Below are 15801 nucleotides of genomic sequence, written 5' to 3'. Positions count from 1 at the left end.
GAGATGATGGCCGCTGTTTACTTATTTTTGGACTCAGCAAAAATAGCATCTATATATTTAAAGCATATGTTCACCTTCAGACCCTATTTTACAGTTCACATATAAAATGAATCTACATATAAACATTTACTCACTGTGTTCAATCATTACTTATACTGATCCTGAGTTACATCCTGTATTATACTCCAGAGCTGCACTCACTATTCTGCTGGTGGAGTCACTGTGTACATACATTACTTATCCTGTACTGATCCTGAGTTACATCCTGTATTATACTCCAGAGCTGCACTCACTATTCTGCTGGTGCAGTCACTGTGTACATATATTACATGACTTATCCTGTACTGATCCTGAGTTACATCCTGTATTATACTCCAGAGCTGCACTCACTATTCTGCTGGTGCAGTCACTGTGTACATACATTACATTACTTATCCTGTACTGATCCTGAGTTACATCCTGTATTATACTCCAGAGCTGCACTCACTATTCTGCTGGTGGAGTCACTGTGTACATACATTACATTACTTATCCTGTACTGATCCTGAGTTACATCCTGTATCATACTCCAGAGCTGCACTCACTGATCTGCTGGTGGAGTCACTGTGTACATACATTACATTACTTATCCTGTACTGACCCTGAGTTACATCCTGTATTATACTCCAGAGCTGCACTCACTATTCTGCTGGTGCAGTCACTGTGTACATGCATTACATTACTTATCCTGTACTGATCCTGAGTTACATCCTGTATTATACTCCAGAGCTGCACTCACTATTCTGCTGGTGCAGTCACTGTGTACATACATTACTTATCCTGTACTGATCCTGAGTTACATCCTGTATTATACTCCAGAGCTGCACTCACTGATCTGCTGGTGCGGTCCCTGTGTACATACATTACATTACTTATCCTGTACTGACCCTGAGTTACATCCTGTATTATACTCCAGAGCTGCACTCACTATTCTGCTGGTTAACAGGAACTGGCTGTTTCAGAAGTTCCAGAATAAGCAACATAATGTATACAGTAGGTCCCATTATTATGACCTCTTCCTACTTTTGGTGTTGGCAGCCCGTTGCTCATGATGGAAGTCCCGTGTGCTGAGCTGGCTCGGTGGGTATATAAGGTGTGATAGGCCATCTGCACACGTCCTTGTTGCTGTCATGGGTAAAAAGGGGGATGATTATCGGCTTTTGGGCCCTGGGGGCGGTATTTATGAACCTGCACAGTATGAACTGTTCTTGTATGGTGAGTGGGCAAATGTCACCATTGTGAATGACGTGGAATCTGCAGAGCACCACGTGCCATGGATGTGAGAGGTGAACGTCGGGTATGAAGGTTTGTGAGGGCAGAGCGACACCCTACAGTGGAGCAGCCCACCACCAAAATGAACCAGGGGCACCAGACGTGTGTCAATGGGTCCATTCACACATCCGTAGTGTTTTGCGGATCCGCAATATACCGGGCCGACACCCCTATAGAAATGCCTATTCTTGTCCCCTATTGCGGACAATAGGACATGTTCTATTTTTTCGGGAGCCGCGGACCGGAAATGCGTATACGGACAGTACAATGTGCGCTGTCCGCATCCTTTCCGTCTCCATTGAGAATGAATGGGTCCGCACCCATTCTACGGACGTGTGAATGGACCCTAAGGCTCAGTTCACACGAGCGTGTCCGGATGCGTTGCGGCAAACCCGCGCGAGTAGGTACCCAATTGCAGTCAGTTTTGACTGGGATTGTGTTCCGTTGTTCAGTTTTTATCGTGCGGGTGCAATGCGTTTTGCACGCGCGTGATAAAAAACTGACTGTGGTACCCAGACCCGAACTTCTTCACTGAAGTTCAGGTTTGGGTTCGGTGTTGTGTAGATGTTATTATTTTCCCTTATAACATGGTTATAAGGGAAAATAATAGCATTCTTTAATACAGAATACAGTGATGGACCATGTGATGTGACCACAGGTCCTTTAGCCGGCAGCTCATGATTAAAGAAGTAAGAAGAGACCGGCAGCTACGCGATCAAAAGGAGAAGGTGAGTTAATTATTTTTTTAACCCTCAATTGACCACCTACTAAGCATTCTGTATTAAAGAATGCTATTATTTTCCCTTATAACCATGTTATGTTATAAGGGAAAATAATACAGTGAATAGACTGTCATCTTAGCAACCATGCGTGAAAATCGCACCGCATCCGCACTTGATTGCGATTTTCACTCAGCCCCATTCACTTCTATAGGGCCTACGTTGCGTGATAAACGCACAATATAGAATATGCTGCGATTTTCACGCAACGCATAAGTGATGCGTGAAAATCACCGCTCATGTGCACAGCCCCATAGAAATGAATGGGTCCGGATTCAGTGCGGGTGCAATGCGTTCACCTCCCGCATTGCACCCGCGCGGAAATCTCGCCCTGTGAACTCAGCCTAACACTACAGTTCAGAGAACCCTGCTGTGTATGGGGCTCCGGAGCAGACGGACGGGCACTGCTCCTCTGCTGATGAAGCTGCATCGACTGAAAATGCTTCACTCTCCGTGGCAGTATCGGAATAGGACCCGCTGATTGGCAGAGGGTCGTCTTCTCCGATGAGTCACGTCTTCTGCTTCATGGAACGGATGGACGTTGGCGTCAGGTGAGAAACAGAGAAGAAACACTCTGCAGCCATTGCTGGAGGAACACAAGCTGGTGGTGGCAGCGTTATGGTCCGGGGAAGGTTTTCCTGGCATCCTCTGGGCCACTCATCATGTGGAAGGCACTCTAACCGATATGGGTATGAATCCCTCCTTGCAGATCATATACACCCATACATGCTGATTGTCTCCCCTGGGGCGGATGAGATCTTCTTGAAAGAGCATGACCAAGACTTCAAAGTACTATCCTGGCCCCTAATTCCCCAGACTGGAACCTTGATGGTTGTGGTCGCTCTATGGATCCCCGCCCCCCCCCCAAGCAGCTGTAGGATACACTGCCGTCAGCATGGCTCCAGATACATGTGACAACCTACCAGAACCTAATGGAGTCCCGTCCCCCCCCAGCCCATCTAGCTGCTGTCTGTGCTGCAGAATAATGGGACTGGACTGTGTACATTATGTATACATCTATTTTCCGTGAAGTCTCTCCTCAATAATCCAGGAAGTTCTGGTGTTAGCAGCAGGTGAGATTTGTCTACTTTTCAATACTCCTCCAATCTGATAATATGGCACCAACCAGATCTTACTGATGCCGAATTATAGGAATTTTCCTGAGCCCTGTTTATCTGCCTGGATATGTTGTTGCACCAGCACAAAGGACTCATTCCAGTGCGAACGAACAGTGCTCATAGTCTGCCACCTAGTGGTAACAAGCTAGTATTACAGATAGAGATCTTAAAATTTTGATTTTGCTTTACATTTTTTTCTAATTACCACATATTTATTATCAGGCAATACAGGAGCTATGTACACACAAGGGGTAACACGTGGAGATCACTGGGTCATTTTGCAATAGCGCCATTTGCAGGGAGACGACGTGAAGCACCAGATGAAAAGGTCTGATCCTGAAATGTGTCATGTCTCCGCCACCTTAGGTTCGGGGTTTCTTTATTTTCCTAGCAGTGTATTGGTTTGGGATCCTCCGGTCGCCTCTGTGTCCTCCAGCTACAGCCGGGATGATGAGCTCTGCAAAATGCGGTTCTTTGTTAAAGGGGCAGCGCCATTAAAGACACAGATTTGCTGATTTCTGATTGATATAGATTGAGGAGTCATTGACGCACCAAAAGGATCACACTAATCACCCCCTTCACCATCTCCTCTCCATTGCTCCCTGTTATTAGCCATTTCTGCCTGATACAGCAGCTCAGCCTGCAGTATCACACATCAAAGGCTTAGATGCAGTGGCTCAGCAGACAGTATCACACAGGATAGGCTTAGATACAGCAGCTTAGCAGCAGACAGTCTCACACCATTGCTTAGATACACTGCGGGGCAGAACGGTGTTCCCGATTATCAGCTACGTCCATGTAAGGCCCCTTTCACACGAGCGAGTTTTCCATGTGGGTGCAATGCGTGATGTGAACACATAGCACCCGCACTGAATCCTGACCCATTCATTTCAATGGGTCTGTGTACATGAGCGGTTTTTTTTTTCACGCATCAGTTCTGCGTTGCGTGAAAAACGCAGCATGTTCTATATTCTGCGTTTTTTCACGCAGCCCCGTCCCTATAGAAGTGAATAGGGCTTCAGTGAAAAACGCATTGCATCCGGAAGCAGGTGCGGGTCAGTGCTCCAGACAAAAAAAAATGACCAGGAGCCATTGGCTCCTAAACTAAAAAATTTAGGAGCCAAATTACATTTTTTTAGTCGCAAAATTTAAAATGCATATCATTTAAAAAAAAAGGACTTTGAGAGGATGAGACGCAGGTGACAGTAGTGAGCCAGCACTACATATAGGAGAAAACAGCACCACATGCCTCTCACATCCAGGGACATCTTCTGGGGGACAAGGTGACTAAAAATGGCGAATTGCGTGGTTTAGAGGTTTTTTTTATCTGTTACGGCCTTCACCGAGCGGAAATATTTTTTTATATTTTAATAGCTCAGACTTTTTGGGACGTGGCGATATGTAATATAAAATTTAAAAACAATAAAGAATAAACATATGTAAAACTGGGAAGGGGGCCATTTAAACTTTTAGTATTTTGGTGTTTTTTTTTACTTTTTTTATTTAATAACCATTTCTTCCCTTAGGGACTAGAACCTGGATCTTTTCATCCCTTGTCCTATTCACCCTGATAGATCTCTATCAGGGTGAATAGGATCGTACACTCTCCCTGCTGCCCTGGGCTCTGTGCACAGGGCAGCAGGGAGCTGAACATCGCAGCCAGGGCTTCAGTAGCGTCCTGGCTGCCATGGTAACGATCTGAGCACCAGCAGTGTAATCTGCCACTGCCACCAATGAAGGGGGTGGGACCCTGTGGCCACCATATAACAATGGGGGGGGGGACGACGACTTGTGGCCAGTGATAATAGGGGGGGGGGGGGGGGCGCACTGCACCACCAATGAATGTAATTAAAGAGGACCTTTCGTGGGTCCAAAGAATATGAACTTCGTAGCAGGCTGCATAGAGCGGCGCCCAGGGATCTAAGTGCACTTACTATTATTCCTGGGCGCCGCTCCGTTCGTCCGCTGTGGCCCCCGGTATTTTCAAAATTCAGAGCAAGGAGGAGGAGACGCCAGTGTCTCTCCTTCTCCCTGACAGCAGCGCTGTCCAATCACAGCTCAGAGCCAGGGAGGTTTTTTTCTCCCTGGCTCTGAGTTCTGAGCTGTGATTGGACAGCGATGCTGTCAGGGAGAAGCAGAGACACTGGCGTCTCCTCCTCCTTGCTCTGAATTTTGAAAATACCGGGGGCCACAGCGGACGAACGGAGCGGCGCCCAGGAATAATAGTAAGTGCACTTAGATCCCTGGGCGCCGCTCTATGCAGCCTGCTACTAAGTTCATATTCTTTGGACCCACGAAAGGTCCTACAATTGTCTGCAGCGGTATCACAGACCCAGCACCCGGCCTCAATAACAGGGCATGCGATCTGGGGCACCTGAGGGGTTAATGGCCGCGGATCGCATGCCCTGTTATTGAGGCCGGGTGCCGGGTCTGTGATACCGCTGCAGACACTTATGTTTTACATTACATTCATTGGCGGCGCAGTGGCGACAGCTCCTCCCCTCCTCCTCCCTGCTATCTCCCCATTGGTGGTAGTGGCGGCAGCGTCACAGTGGAGAGGGAGGGACTCCTTCCTTCTCCACTGTGCCGTGTGCTAGTGAAGAGAACTTAGGCTGCGCAGGAGCACGGCGGTACAGTCGCAAATGGCGACAAGACTAAAAAGTCTTGTCGCCATCTGCAAATTTTAAGGCGCATTGGCGACCGTTTTGATCGCCATCTGGAGCCCTGCGGGTGCTATGCGTTTTTCACTGATGGTTGCTAAGAGATGTTGTTTGTAAACCTTCAATTTTTTATCACGCGCCTGAAAAATGCATCAAAACGCAATCGCAGACAAAACTGACTGAACTTGCTTGCAAAATGGTGCGAGTTTCACTGAACGCACCCGGAGTCAATACATCACGCTCGTGTGAAAGAGGCCTAGGTATCCCACCGATCATGCAGCTCCTCGGGAGGCGATATCCTGATGTGAGGCTCCGCAGCCATACACTGTGTGGAAGTAACGGGCGGCACACAACGTGTCACTGTGATGTGCGATTTATTGCAGAACGGACATTCACAATGTTATTACACACAACCACAATGAGCTCCGACCACAGAAGAACTCTTATTATGCTGGATCATTACACACAGCGGCAAATGCCTTAATGCACCCACATCCAAGGCTCCAACGCTCGCCCTTAAAGGGGTCTTCCAACTAAAACAAGGAGACAACCCAAAAAATGAAAGGGGTAGTCTTAACATGACAACCCCTTTTAAGAAATAAGCCTTGCCGGTTCTGCTCCTCTAACACCTTCCGATCAGCTGCGATCGTCGGAGAAGCTCTGTGCAGCCGCTCACTTTCTGCACTAGGGCCTGGGAGGAGATTCAAGCTACACTCCTGATGGTATGATAGATAGTTCAGTTTGCAGCAATATTATTGCACCAGTCCTGACTCTAGAATGAAAAACTATACCGCTTTGATTTAAAATCTCTTACTGTTTTGGGTCTACAGCTCCTATGTAGACCTATGGGTCTCCAAGGTAACAGACTACAAACAAGCCCCGTGTAGTCTAAACTTGCAACTATGTGTCCTGCCACTCTCTCTATAGACAGTAGAAGAGAAAGATAGTTTTCTATGCCAAAAACTGCAGTAGGAAATGATAAAATTAGACGGGCCCCTTTTTTAGAACCGACATACGCGGCGTGGAAGGTGAAGAAGTCGCAGATTCGTCCGCAAATCCCCTTTGCGACAATCTGCGACAGATATACGGCAAAAAGTGGCATATATCTAATCATAAATGACCCCCAAAGTTGTTTTAAAATCAAAACGATTTACAAGTCATTTATTATTTTATAAGTACTGGAGCAATAAAAATGGTTGCAAAAGTCTACATACCCCTAATATCTGTTTCTGTAATAGTCACCTACTAATCTTTGAAACTGAGACATTTTGGCTTGCAGCGCCGCGTTTCCCTGAATGACTCGTCGGTGTAGTCTGGCACGTTAGCAGTGATAAATATATATATTTTTTGTCTTTATAATGTTATATACATAAGTCATTATTGCAACAATTAGGGAACTTTAGTGACACATTCTGCATTTCGGAAGCGCACACGTAACGGAGTGGAAAAAAAAAAAATGCAGAGGAGACTGATAGTGATTATCCAAGCTTGGTGAAGAGGGGGGGCCTAGTTCGTAGCCCCCTCCCTAGGGCTACTGTATATTCAAGTAAAGAAAAACAAAAATCACACACAAAAGCCCTGCTGTGGGCCGCTGCTGGTGAGTACACGTAATAAAAAATGAGGGTGAGCCAAAATTCAGGAACCTCCACCCTTATCTGTACGATAGACACTAGAACTAGAGGAGCCCAGTTTAGAAAACCCATATTCTAATGTGTTATTATGGAATTCTAAATTAAAGGGGTTCTACGCTTTGGACAATCCCTACTTGTTAGAAGGGTCTCTTGAGAATAAAGTGACTGCCAAGTGTCCTCCTGCTGGGATCCCTAGCAATCTGATGTGATCTGCTAAGAAGCCTGGTAGTAAGTGCTCATTTTCCCTGCAGTGCCTCCAAAGGGGAAACTGAGTATTACACAATTAATGTAATGGGGTTGTTTGTGTAATGCTGTGGACTGGACGGGTCCTCCAGAGCAAAGGACGCTCTTGATAACGGGTTGCTTTCCCGAGTTTGGCATGTAGATCATGATCATGAACAGAGGACCCCTCCCATTTAAAGGGGCATTGCCATCTTGGACATCGCTAGGATATGCCCCCAATGTCTGATAGGTACGGGTCTGCACCTATCCTTAGAACGGAGCCCACAAAGTGGCACACCGCGTGGCCACCCTCCATTCATTGTTATGGGAGTGCCGAAAATAGCAGATCGGAGTGCACACCGTGGTATTCCATAATAGGGTATATAAAATGGTCTTTTTAAATTAGGGAACCCCTTAGGCCTGTTTCACAGGGGCGCCGCGGGTGAGGGCGGGATAGGATGCGGGTGCGTTGCGGGAAAATGCAAGATTTTTCTGAGCGAGTACAAAGCGTTTTAATGCGTGTGAGAAAAATCGGCATGTTTGGTACCCGGACTTCTTCACAGAAGTTCGGGTTTGGGTTAGGTGTTGTGTAGATTTTATTATTTTCCCTTATAACATGGTTATAAGGGAAAATAATAGCATTCTGAATACAGAATGCTTAGTAAATTAGGGATGGAGGGGTTGAAAAATAAAAATTAAAATATTAAACTCACCTCATCCACTTGTTCGCGCAGCCCGGCTCGTCTTCTGTCTTCTTCTTTGATGACCTGGGAGGAAAAGGACCTTTGGTGATGTCACTGCGCTCATCACTTGGTCCATCACCATGGTGATGGACCAAGTGATGATTGCAGTGATGTCACCAAAGGTCCTTTTCTTCCCAGGTCATCAAAGAAGAAGACAGAAGACGAGCCGGGCTGCGCGAACAAGTGGATGAAGTGAGTTTAATATTTTTATTTTTCAACCCCTCCATCCCTAATTTACTAAGCATTCTGTATTCAGAATGCTATTATTTTCCCTTATAACCATGTTATAAGGGAAAATAATAAAGATCGGGTCCCCATCCCGATCGTCACCTAGCAACCATGCGTGAAAATCGCACCGCATCCGCACTTGCTTGCGATTTTCACGCAGCCCCATTCACTTCTATGGGGCCTGCGTTGCGTGAAAAACGCACAATATAGAGCATGCTGCAATTTTTACGTAACGCACAAGTGATGCGTGAAAATCACCGCTCATGTACACAGCCCCATAGAAATGAATGGGTCCGGATTCAGTGCGGGTGCAATGCGTTCACCTCACGCATTGCACCCACGTGGAAAACTCGCCCGTGTGAAAGGGGCCTTAAGAAAAGGTGGTTTCGTTTTCATGACCCTCAGGAATTAGAGCGACTACAAAGAATTGCTCATGAGGCCCAACCTGTCTGCATTACACAGTCAGCTTGTTGATTTCAACAGTAATACTTTATTTCCCCTGTGGTGGCGCTGCAGCAGAGCTGAACACCTGCCGGCCGGAGTTCCCCACAGATTACTGGAGTACCAGTGTTAGGCTAATTTCACACTAGCGTTTTTGCCTGGATCCGGCAGGGCTCAGCAAAGACGCTTCCGTTACTGATAATATAACCGCCTCCATCCGTTATGAACCAATCCGGTTGTATTATCTCTAACATTGCCAAGACGGATCAGTCATGAACTCCACTGAAAGTCAATGGGGGACGGATCCGTTTTCTAGTGTGTCAGAGAAAACCAATCTGTCCCCATTGACTTGCATTGTGGGTCATGCCGAATCCGTTTTGCTCCGCATCCCAGGACGGAAAGAAAACCGCAGCATGTGGTGGCTTGCTCTCCGGTATGGGAACGCAACTAAACGTAACGGAATGCATTTTGGAGCACTCCGTTCTGTTACGTTATGTCCCCATTGACAATGAATGGGTGACAAAACGGAAGCGTTTTTTCTCCGGTATTGAGATCCTCTGCCGGATCTCCATACTGGAAAATGTAAATGCAAGTGTGAAAGTAGCCTAAGTGCACCCTGGGTTGTCCAGGACCGGATATTGATTGCCTATACTCAGGAAAGGCCATCAATATAAGATCAGTGGGGGTCTGACACCCCGCACCCACGCTGTTCCCTTGTAGCTCTGGTGCCATAACTAAACAGCTCCATCCACTGTTGGACAAAGCTGGTAACTGCAGAATGTCTCCCACTAAAGTGAATTCTAGCTTAGTGTCATTGGGGTGGCCGATAGGGACGATGCCATCTATTCCTGAATTTTCACTCACTCTGTAGTGTCTAAAAACCCAAACACAACGTCTGAATATCTGCCCGTATGTACACAGCGATCATATATATTAGCAGCTAAATAAAAAAACTCCTTGCACCACTTTCCCCCCCCCATCTTTAGACTTTGTTCACACTGGCGATAAGACTGGTGGCAAAAAAAAGCAACGTTAGCACGCGTCAAAGTGACGAAACCTGGATGGACCCTTGTAAGTCGCTGGGGTCGCATTCAGGGTCCAGTCCTGGTGTCCGTCTTGACGCCAGAGTGTGCAGAGTCTTATTTCCTGAAGCCCGCCGGAGAAGGCAGAAAAAGAAAAAGCAAAGCTTGCACCAGATGTGACACACCAGCCACGCTTGCTGACCGGATTTTTTTTGCACGCTCACGCAGCGTCCTTTTGCACATCCGCAGAACTCCTTGCACTCGGAGAGTTTGTCTTGGGAGAAAGCAAAAAATAAAATAAAGTGGAGACGGCTGGACAAGACAAGCTGATTGGATCTCCCTCCCGGGATAATCAAAAGGAAAATATGATCTGGAAGCAGAATTTGGGGGCGCAGCGCTGGATTCAGTCTTTTGGCACCTTAAAATTGTCTTTCTCTTTGCGGATTGCGCCCATGGTGGAGATTGGGTCGTCTTCCCCTGCGTGCTGCTGCACTGACTTCTCCCTGTGGGGGGGAAACAGCAAATCCAATCAGGAGAAGAGCATATAGGAAAATCTACAGTATCTTATTGTAGGGCCCCACAGCAAGTCCACCATCTCTGCACTGGGAAATTCTGGGGCCCATACATGCTGGACGCCATGATTGTCTGAGACCAACACCTAAGGCTAGTTTCACCCTAGTGGTAAATTCGTCCGGCAGGCTTTTCCGGCATAGGAACAGCCTTGTCGGAAGACATTGTATCCGGCACAGTCGGAAAAAAAACCAGAGAACCGCCAAGCCCCATTGACAATAATGGGACTCAGCAGGGATCCAGCCTGTATCCAGCACTAGTGCGAGCAGCCGGTTTTTGTCCGGATGAATCCCGGCACCGATGTCGGAAACAGGCTGGATTCCCTGCCGAGTCCTACTATAATGGTACCGGCGAGGTCAGATAGCATATGATGTCTTCCAGCAGGCTGTTACTCTGCTAGAACAGCCTGCCGGGAGAATTTACCGCTAATATGAAACTAGCCTGAGTAGCCTAGCTATGGTCAAGGTTATACAGAAATGTCCATTATATGCGGCCCTGCCTGCTGCCCAAGAACTGGAGGGCTGCCATAGGATGCAGCGTTGCTAACTCCTTTAACACCTTGTCGCCGCATCCATAAAACGGACCCATAGGCCCCCATTACATTGAAAAGTGTTCTTTTGGCCTTGGCTGTATCCTCTTGGATTTTAGTTTTTTAGCCTCATTGAATAACAGATCAGACCGCATTATTCCATGCGTCAAGTACAAAATGTATACCGTGCAGTAGTTTTTATTTTATTTTTAACATGGGGACAGATGCCACTTTGCCAGTTTGTGGGTCCGTTTACTAGATGCGCCAAAGGACACAAAAATCCAAGTGTGAAAAGAACCCATCGGCATCCAATGATGCAGTGCATTTGACCAACCCTTACAGTGAATCTCCACCTTTTAACCCCATTTCATTTTCAGATCCAAGATTCTGTGCTGATGACTTTCTTTGTATATATCTGAAGCGCTCATAGCTCAGTTTTTCTGATACAGTGGTCCAAATCCCCTGCGTAGACAGTTACAAGGTAAAATTCTGTCTGCCTGCTGCCACCACTAGAGGGAGCTTACAGGCTTACACCAATTGGCCCTGATTTATCGCACCTTTACTCCTGACTTCTCAAAATGCGGTGTTTGCCCCTTTTGAGCTCACTTAAGCAAAAATGTTGAGACTTTTTGCATTTTTACACCACTCACTCCAATTTTGAAATATGGGTGGGGAAGTGGGTTTGGTTAGCTGTGTTAATACGTTTGATTCCAGATTTATCAGTGAAACTTTTTTAAAAAGTCACAATCTCACTCAAAGAGGAGGGTGGAGTGGGAAAACTGGAGTAACTTTTCTAGACAAATGTGTCAGGTTTAAGGATAAGACAAAATTTATCAAACAACTTGTGACATTTGATAAATGTGTCAAAGTATTCCAACAGACTCAAATATTCACCTCATGATAAATTCCCCCCATTGAGTTCAATGTATACTCTGTATGCAGTGATCTCCCTCTAGTGGTGGCTGCAGGTATAGACAGAATTGTATCATGCCGTCTAGGCAGGGGATTTAAAGCTCATAGAGACCACAATATATATTGCAAAAAAATAGAAATATTCTTTATGAAATAATTGTCACTGACAATAAAAACAATAAAAGACAAAACTGAGGGAGCAGTGAGCCAGGATAGGTGTCTGCTGGGCCCCAGCGCACGGAGCAGCACACAGGATGGTGTCAGGCTCCGCCCCTCAGTCTCTGCATCGGGCATAACGAAGTGGACCATTTCTACCTGGAGTGTTCTGTTAAGTCAGGGGGCTGTTCACCTACCTGACTCTCATGAAAGGGTTAAATGTAAACTCTTCAGCCAGCGTGGAGGGGATGGTGGGTTCTCCGTTATTGTACGTTTCCTGAAAGGTAAGACAAAGGGTAGGTTCTTGAAGACCGGAAAAATGAATGGACTACTTCTATTATTACTACTACCACCACCACCAGTACTGCTTCTGCTGCTTCTTTCCTGTTCTGCTGCTGGTAGTTCAGCGTCAATAAATCTTTCAGTTCAGACACGTCGGACAGCCTGGTTGCTACGGACACACTGCCTGACAACCAGTGTCTTTTATATGGGGGTTGTCGGGCACCGTGCCTGTAGCAACCAGTCTGTCCCAAGCACCCGCGTAGTTCCTGATCTCCGCACAGCCGCCGCTGCATCTCCCAAAACATCCAGTGATGGGGAGCAGCCAAAAGCAGGCCGCGATGGGGACGAGCCTGCCTAGCATCGCGGTCAACATCAAACTTTAAGTAATTATACCAGATTCCCTATAACGGGGCTGTGATGGTGTCGGTATGGGTTGGCATTTATCTCCCCTTTATTTCTATTTGGTTTTATAATGCTTTTAACCCTTTTAAAGGGGTTGTCCGAGACTTTGATACTGATGGCCTATGTTCAGGATAGGTCATCAACTACCAGCACCCCTGCAGATCAACTGTTTGAAGAGGCCGCGGTGCTCATGTGAGCGTCGCAGCCTCTTCTTAGGTCATGTGACATCATCGGTCACATGGCATAGGCGCAGCCCAGTCTTATTCTAGTGAATGGGGCTGAGCTGCAATACCAAACACAGCCAAAACACAATGGACAGCGCTGTGATTGGTGAGCTGCAAGGATGTGATCGGCGGGCATCCTGGGTGTGAGGCCCCTGCCAATGTGAGATTGATGACCTATCCTAAGGATAGGTCATCAGTACGTAGTGTTGAGCGAACTTGTGTTTTAAGTTCTGCGTCCAAAGTTAGGGGTTATCGAAGAATCGCGTTATGGATTCCGCTACCACGGATCATAACGGAATTTGGAATCCATAACGGGATTCTTCGATAACCCGAACTTTAGACGCCGAACTTAAACCACAAGTTCGCTCAACACTAGTCATCAGTATACTTTAAAAGGGGTTGTCCCGGTTAAGATCTGAACCTGGACATACCTATATTTTCACCAAAGCAGCGCCCCTGATGTTAGCATCGAAGCATGTCATGCTCTGATGCGCTCCCTTGCCCTTCGCAGGATCGCGCAGGCCAAGGGCTTTTTTTATTTACAATAACACACTGCCGGGTGGAAGCTTTGATGGGCCAGCTTTAGCGCTGCCCTAGCCGTTTTACAGGCTAGGGCAGCCCTAAAGCCTGCCCATTAGTGCCGGCGACGTCACCGAATACACTGCTGGGCAGAAGCCTCTGCCTGGCAGTCCTAAGGAGAGGCCAGTTCGTCACTGGAACTCCTGAAAATGCCTTTGCACTGCGCGATTCAGCGCAGGGCAAAGGAGAGCATCGGAGCATCACCCAGGGGCTGCCTGGGTGAAACTCTGGGTATGTCCGGGTTCAGCTCTGAACCCAGCAACCCCTTTAAGCTCAGTACACATGCGCAGAACACAGTACTGCAGTGTCGCTGCAGGCAGTAGTAATTAAGATGAAAATCCAGACATTTCCGTCCTCCTCACCTTAGCCCAGGCTAGCTTCTGTTTGATGGCCTCATTGTTGGGCTCCACATGGCGGGCAAACTTAAGGTTGTTGATTGTGTATTCGTGTCCACAGTAGACTCTCTACAGGAGGGAGGTAGAATATAATATTAAATCTAAATATAATATAAAATATTATAATATTCAATGCACAATAACGTTCAGCCAGATCCAAAAATATAAAACTACTGTGAGCCATTACCGTCTCTGGAGGAAGCCGCCCCAATATCTCAATCAGGGCCTGGTACATTTCTTCTGCTGTCCCTTCAAAGAACTTGCCACAGCCGGCCACGAAGAGAGTGTCACCTACGAGAAAAGTGATGTAGACGTGACAACTGCAGTTTTATGGTAAAGAAATCAGACCTAGCAAGTAGTCAAAGATGTGGTCATGTGACCAAGGCACGTTCATGAAATATCTGCCCCCCCCCCCCTGCACGCTCACCTGTGAACACTGCCGGCGGCTCGGAGCTGTTGGGCTTCGTCACGTAGTAGCAGATGTGACCAGAAGTGTGACAGGGGGTGAAAAGACACTTGACGTGAAGGGACCCCACCTAACGCCAAGCAAAAAGAGCTACAGTTCATTTAAAGTGACAGCACTCAAAATGGAAGAGAGAGATGAAAGGTATTCACACGGCAGCTGTAGCGCACGCTTTGCTGCAACTGTGCGAGAAATGCGCGAAGAGACACAACATGACTTAAAGGGGTGTCTGCTTCCAACAATACCTATTCTGTCAGGGAAGCACTGAGTGGAATATGGAGGAGCCGTTCACTGCTCGAAGGAACTCACCTGAAATGTTGTCAGATGGGAAACCCTCTGGGTTAATGCTCCCACCCTGCTGTCTCCTCCATAGACTTTTAACCCAGAAACCATTTTGACGAGTTTCTCATTGCCTCCTGCATGGTCCCTGCAGAAAAGTAAAACATGACAAGTGTGTATTGTAACCTGCAGGAACAACACCATGATTTTATATTAGCTGGACCCCAAGCACCCACACTAGTTCCCAAATACACTGACTGCTCCCTGTATATCTATATTGTGCCCTATGTATACTCACTGCTCCCTCTATATCCACACTGGACCCTGTATACCCATAATGGTGCCTATATATCCAATCCGGACCATCTACACTGCGTGCAGAATTATTAGGCAAATGAGTATTTTGACCACATCATCCTCTTTATGCATGTTGTCTTACTCCAAGCTGTATAGGCTCGAAAGCCTACTACCAATTAAGCATATTAGGTGATGTGCATCTCTGTAATGAGAAGGGTTGTGGTCTAATGACATCAACACCCTATATCAGGTGTGCATAATTATTAGGCAACTTCCTTTCCTTTGGCAAAATGGGTCAAAAGAAGGACTTGACAGGCTCAGAAAAGTCAAAAATAGTGAGATATCTTGCAGAGGGATGCAGCACTCTTAAAATTGCAAAGCTTCTGAAGCGTGATCATTGAACAATCAAGCGTTTCATTCAAAATAGTCAACAGGGTCGCAAGAAGCGTGTGGAAAAACCAAGGCGCAAAATAACTGCCCATGAACTGAGAAAAGTCAAGCGTGCAGCTGCCAAGATGCCACTTGCCACCAGTTTGGCCATATTTCAGAGCTGCAACA

General features: G+C 46.8%; 1 protein-coding gene across 3 annotated transcripts in view; it reads right to left on the bottom strand.

Annotated features, from left to right (window-relative positions):
• Positions 1–15801, bottom strand: part of LOC121008201 (hydroxyacylglutathione hydrolase, mitochondrial) — a 43571-nt gene that overhangs the window by 10955 nt on the left and 16815 nt on the right. For 2 of the 3 annotated variants that reach the window (XM_040440608.1, XM_040440609.1), the window contains exons 4-9: positions 14977–15094; positions 14632–14740; positions 14392–14495; positions 14172–14273; positions 12520–12599; positions 10574–10658 (exon numbers count right to left, since the gene is read on the bottom strand). In XM_040440608.1, coding sequence (XP_040296542.1) covers positions 10574–10658; positions 12520–12599; positions 14172–14273; positions 14392–14495; positions 14632–14740; positions 14977–15094 — 598 coding nt within the window. Of the gene's footprint in view, positions 1–3398; positions 3666–10573; positions 10659–12519; positions 12600–14171; positions 14274–14391; positions 14496–14631; positions 14741–14976; positions 15095–15801 lie in introns of those variants that run through there. The other variant, XM_040440611.1, reaches the window with a different exon arrangement.

Source organism: Bufo bufo, chromosome 7 (assembly GCF_905171765.1).
Source record: "Bufo bufo chromosome 7, aBufBuf1.1, whole genome shotgun sequence".
Taxonomy (NCBI): Eukaryota; Metazoa; Chordata; class Amphibia; order Anura; family Bufonidae; genus Bufo; species Bufo bufo.
The sequence above is the reverse complement of the archived record's forward strand: the minus strand, read 5'-3'. Positions and strand labels throughout refer to the sequence as shown.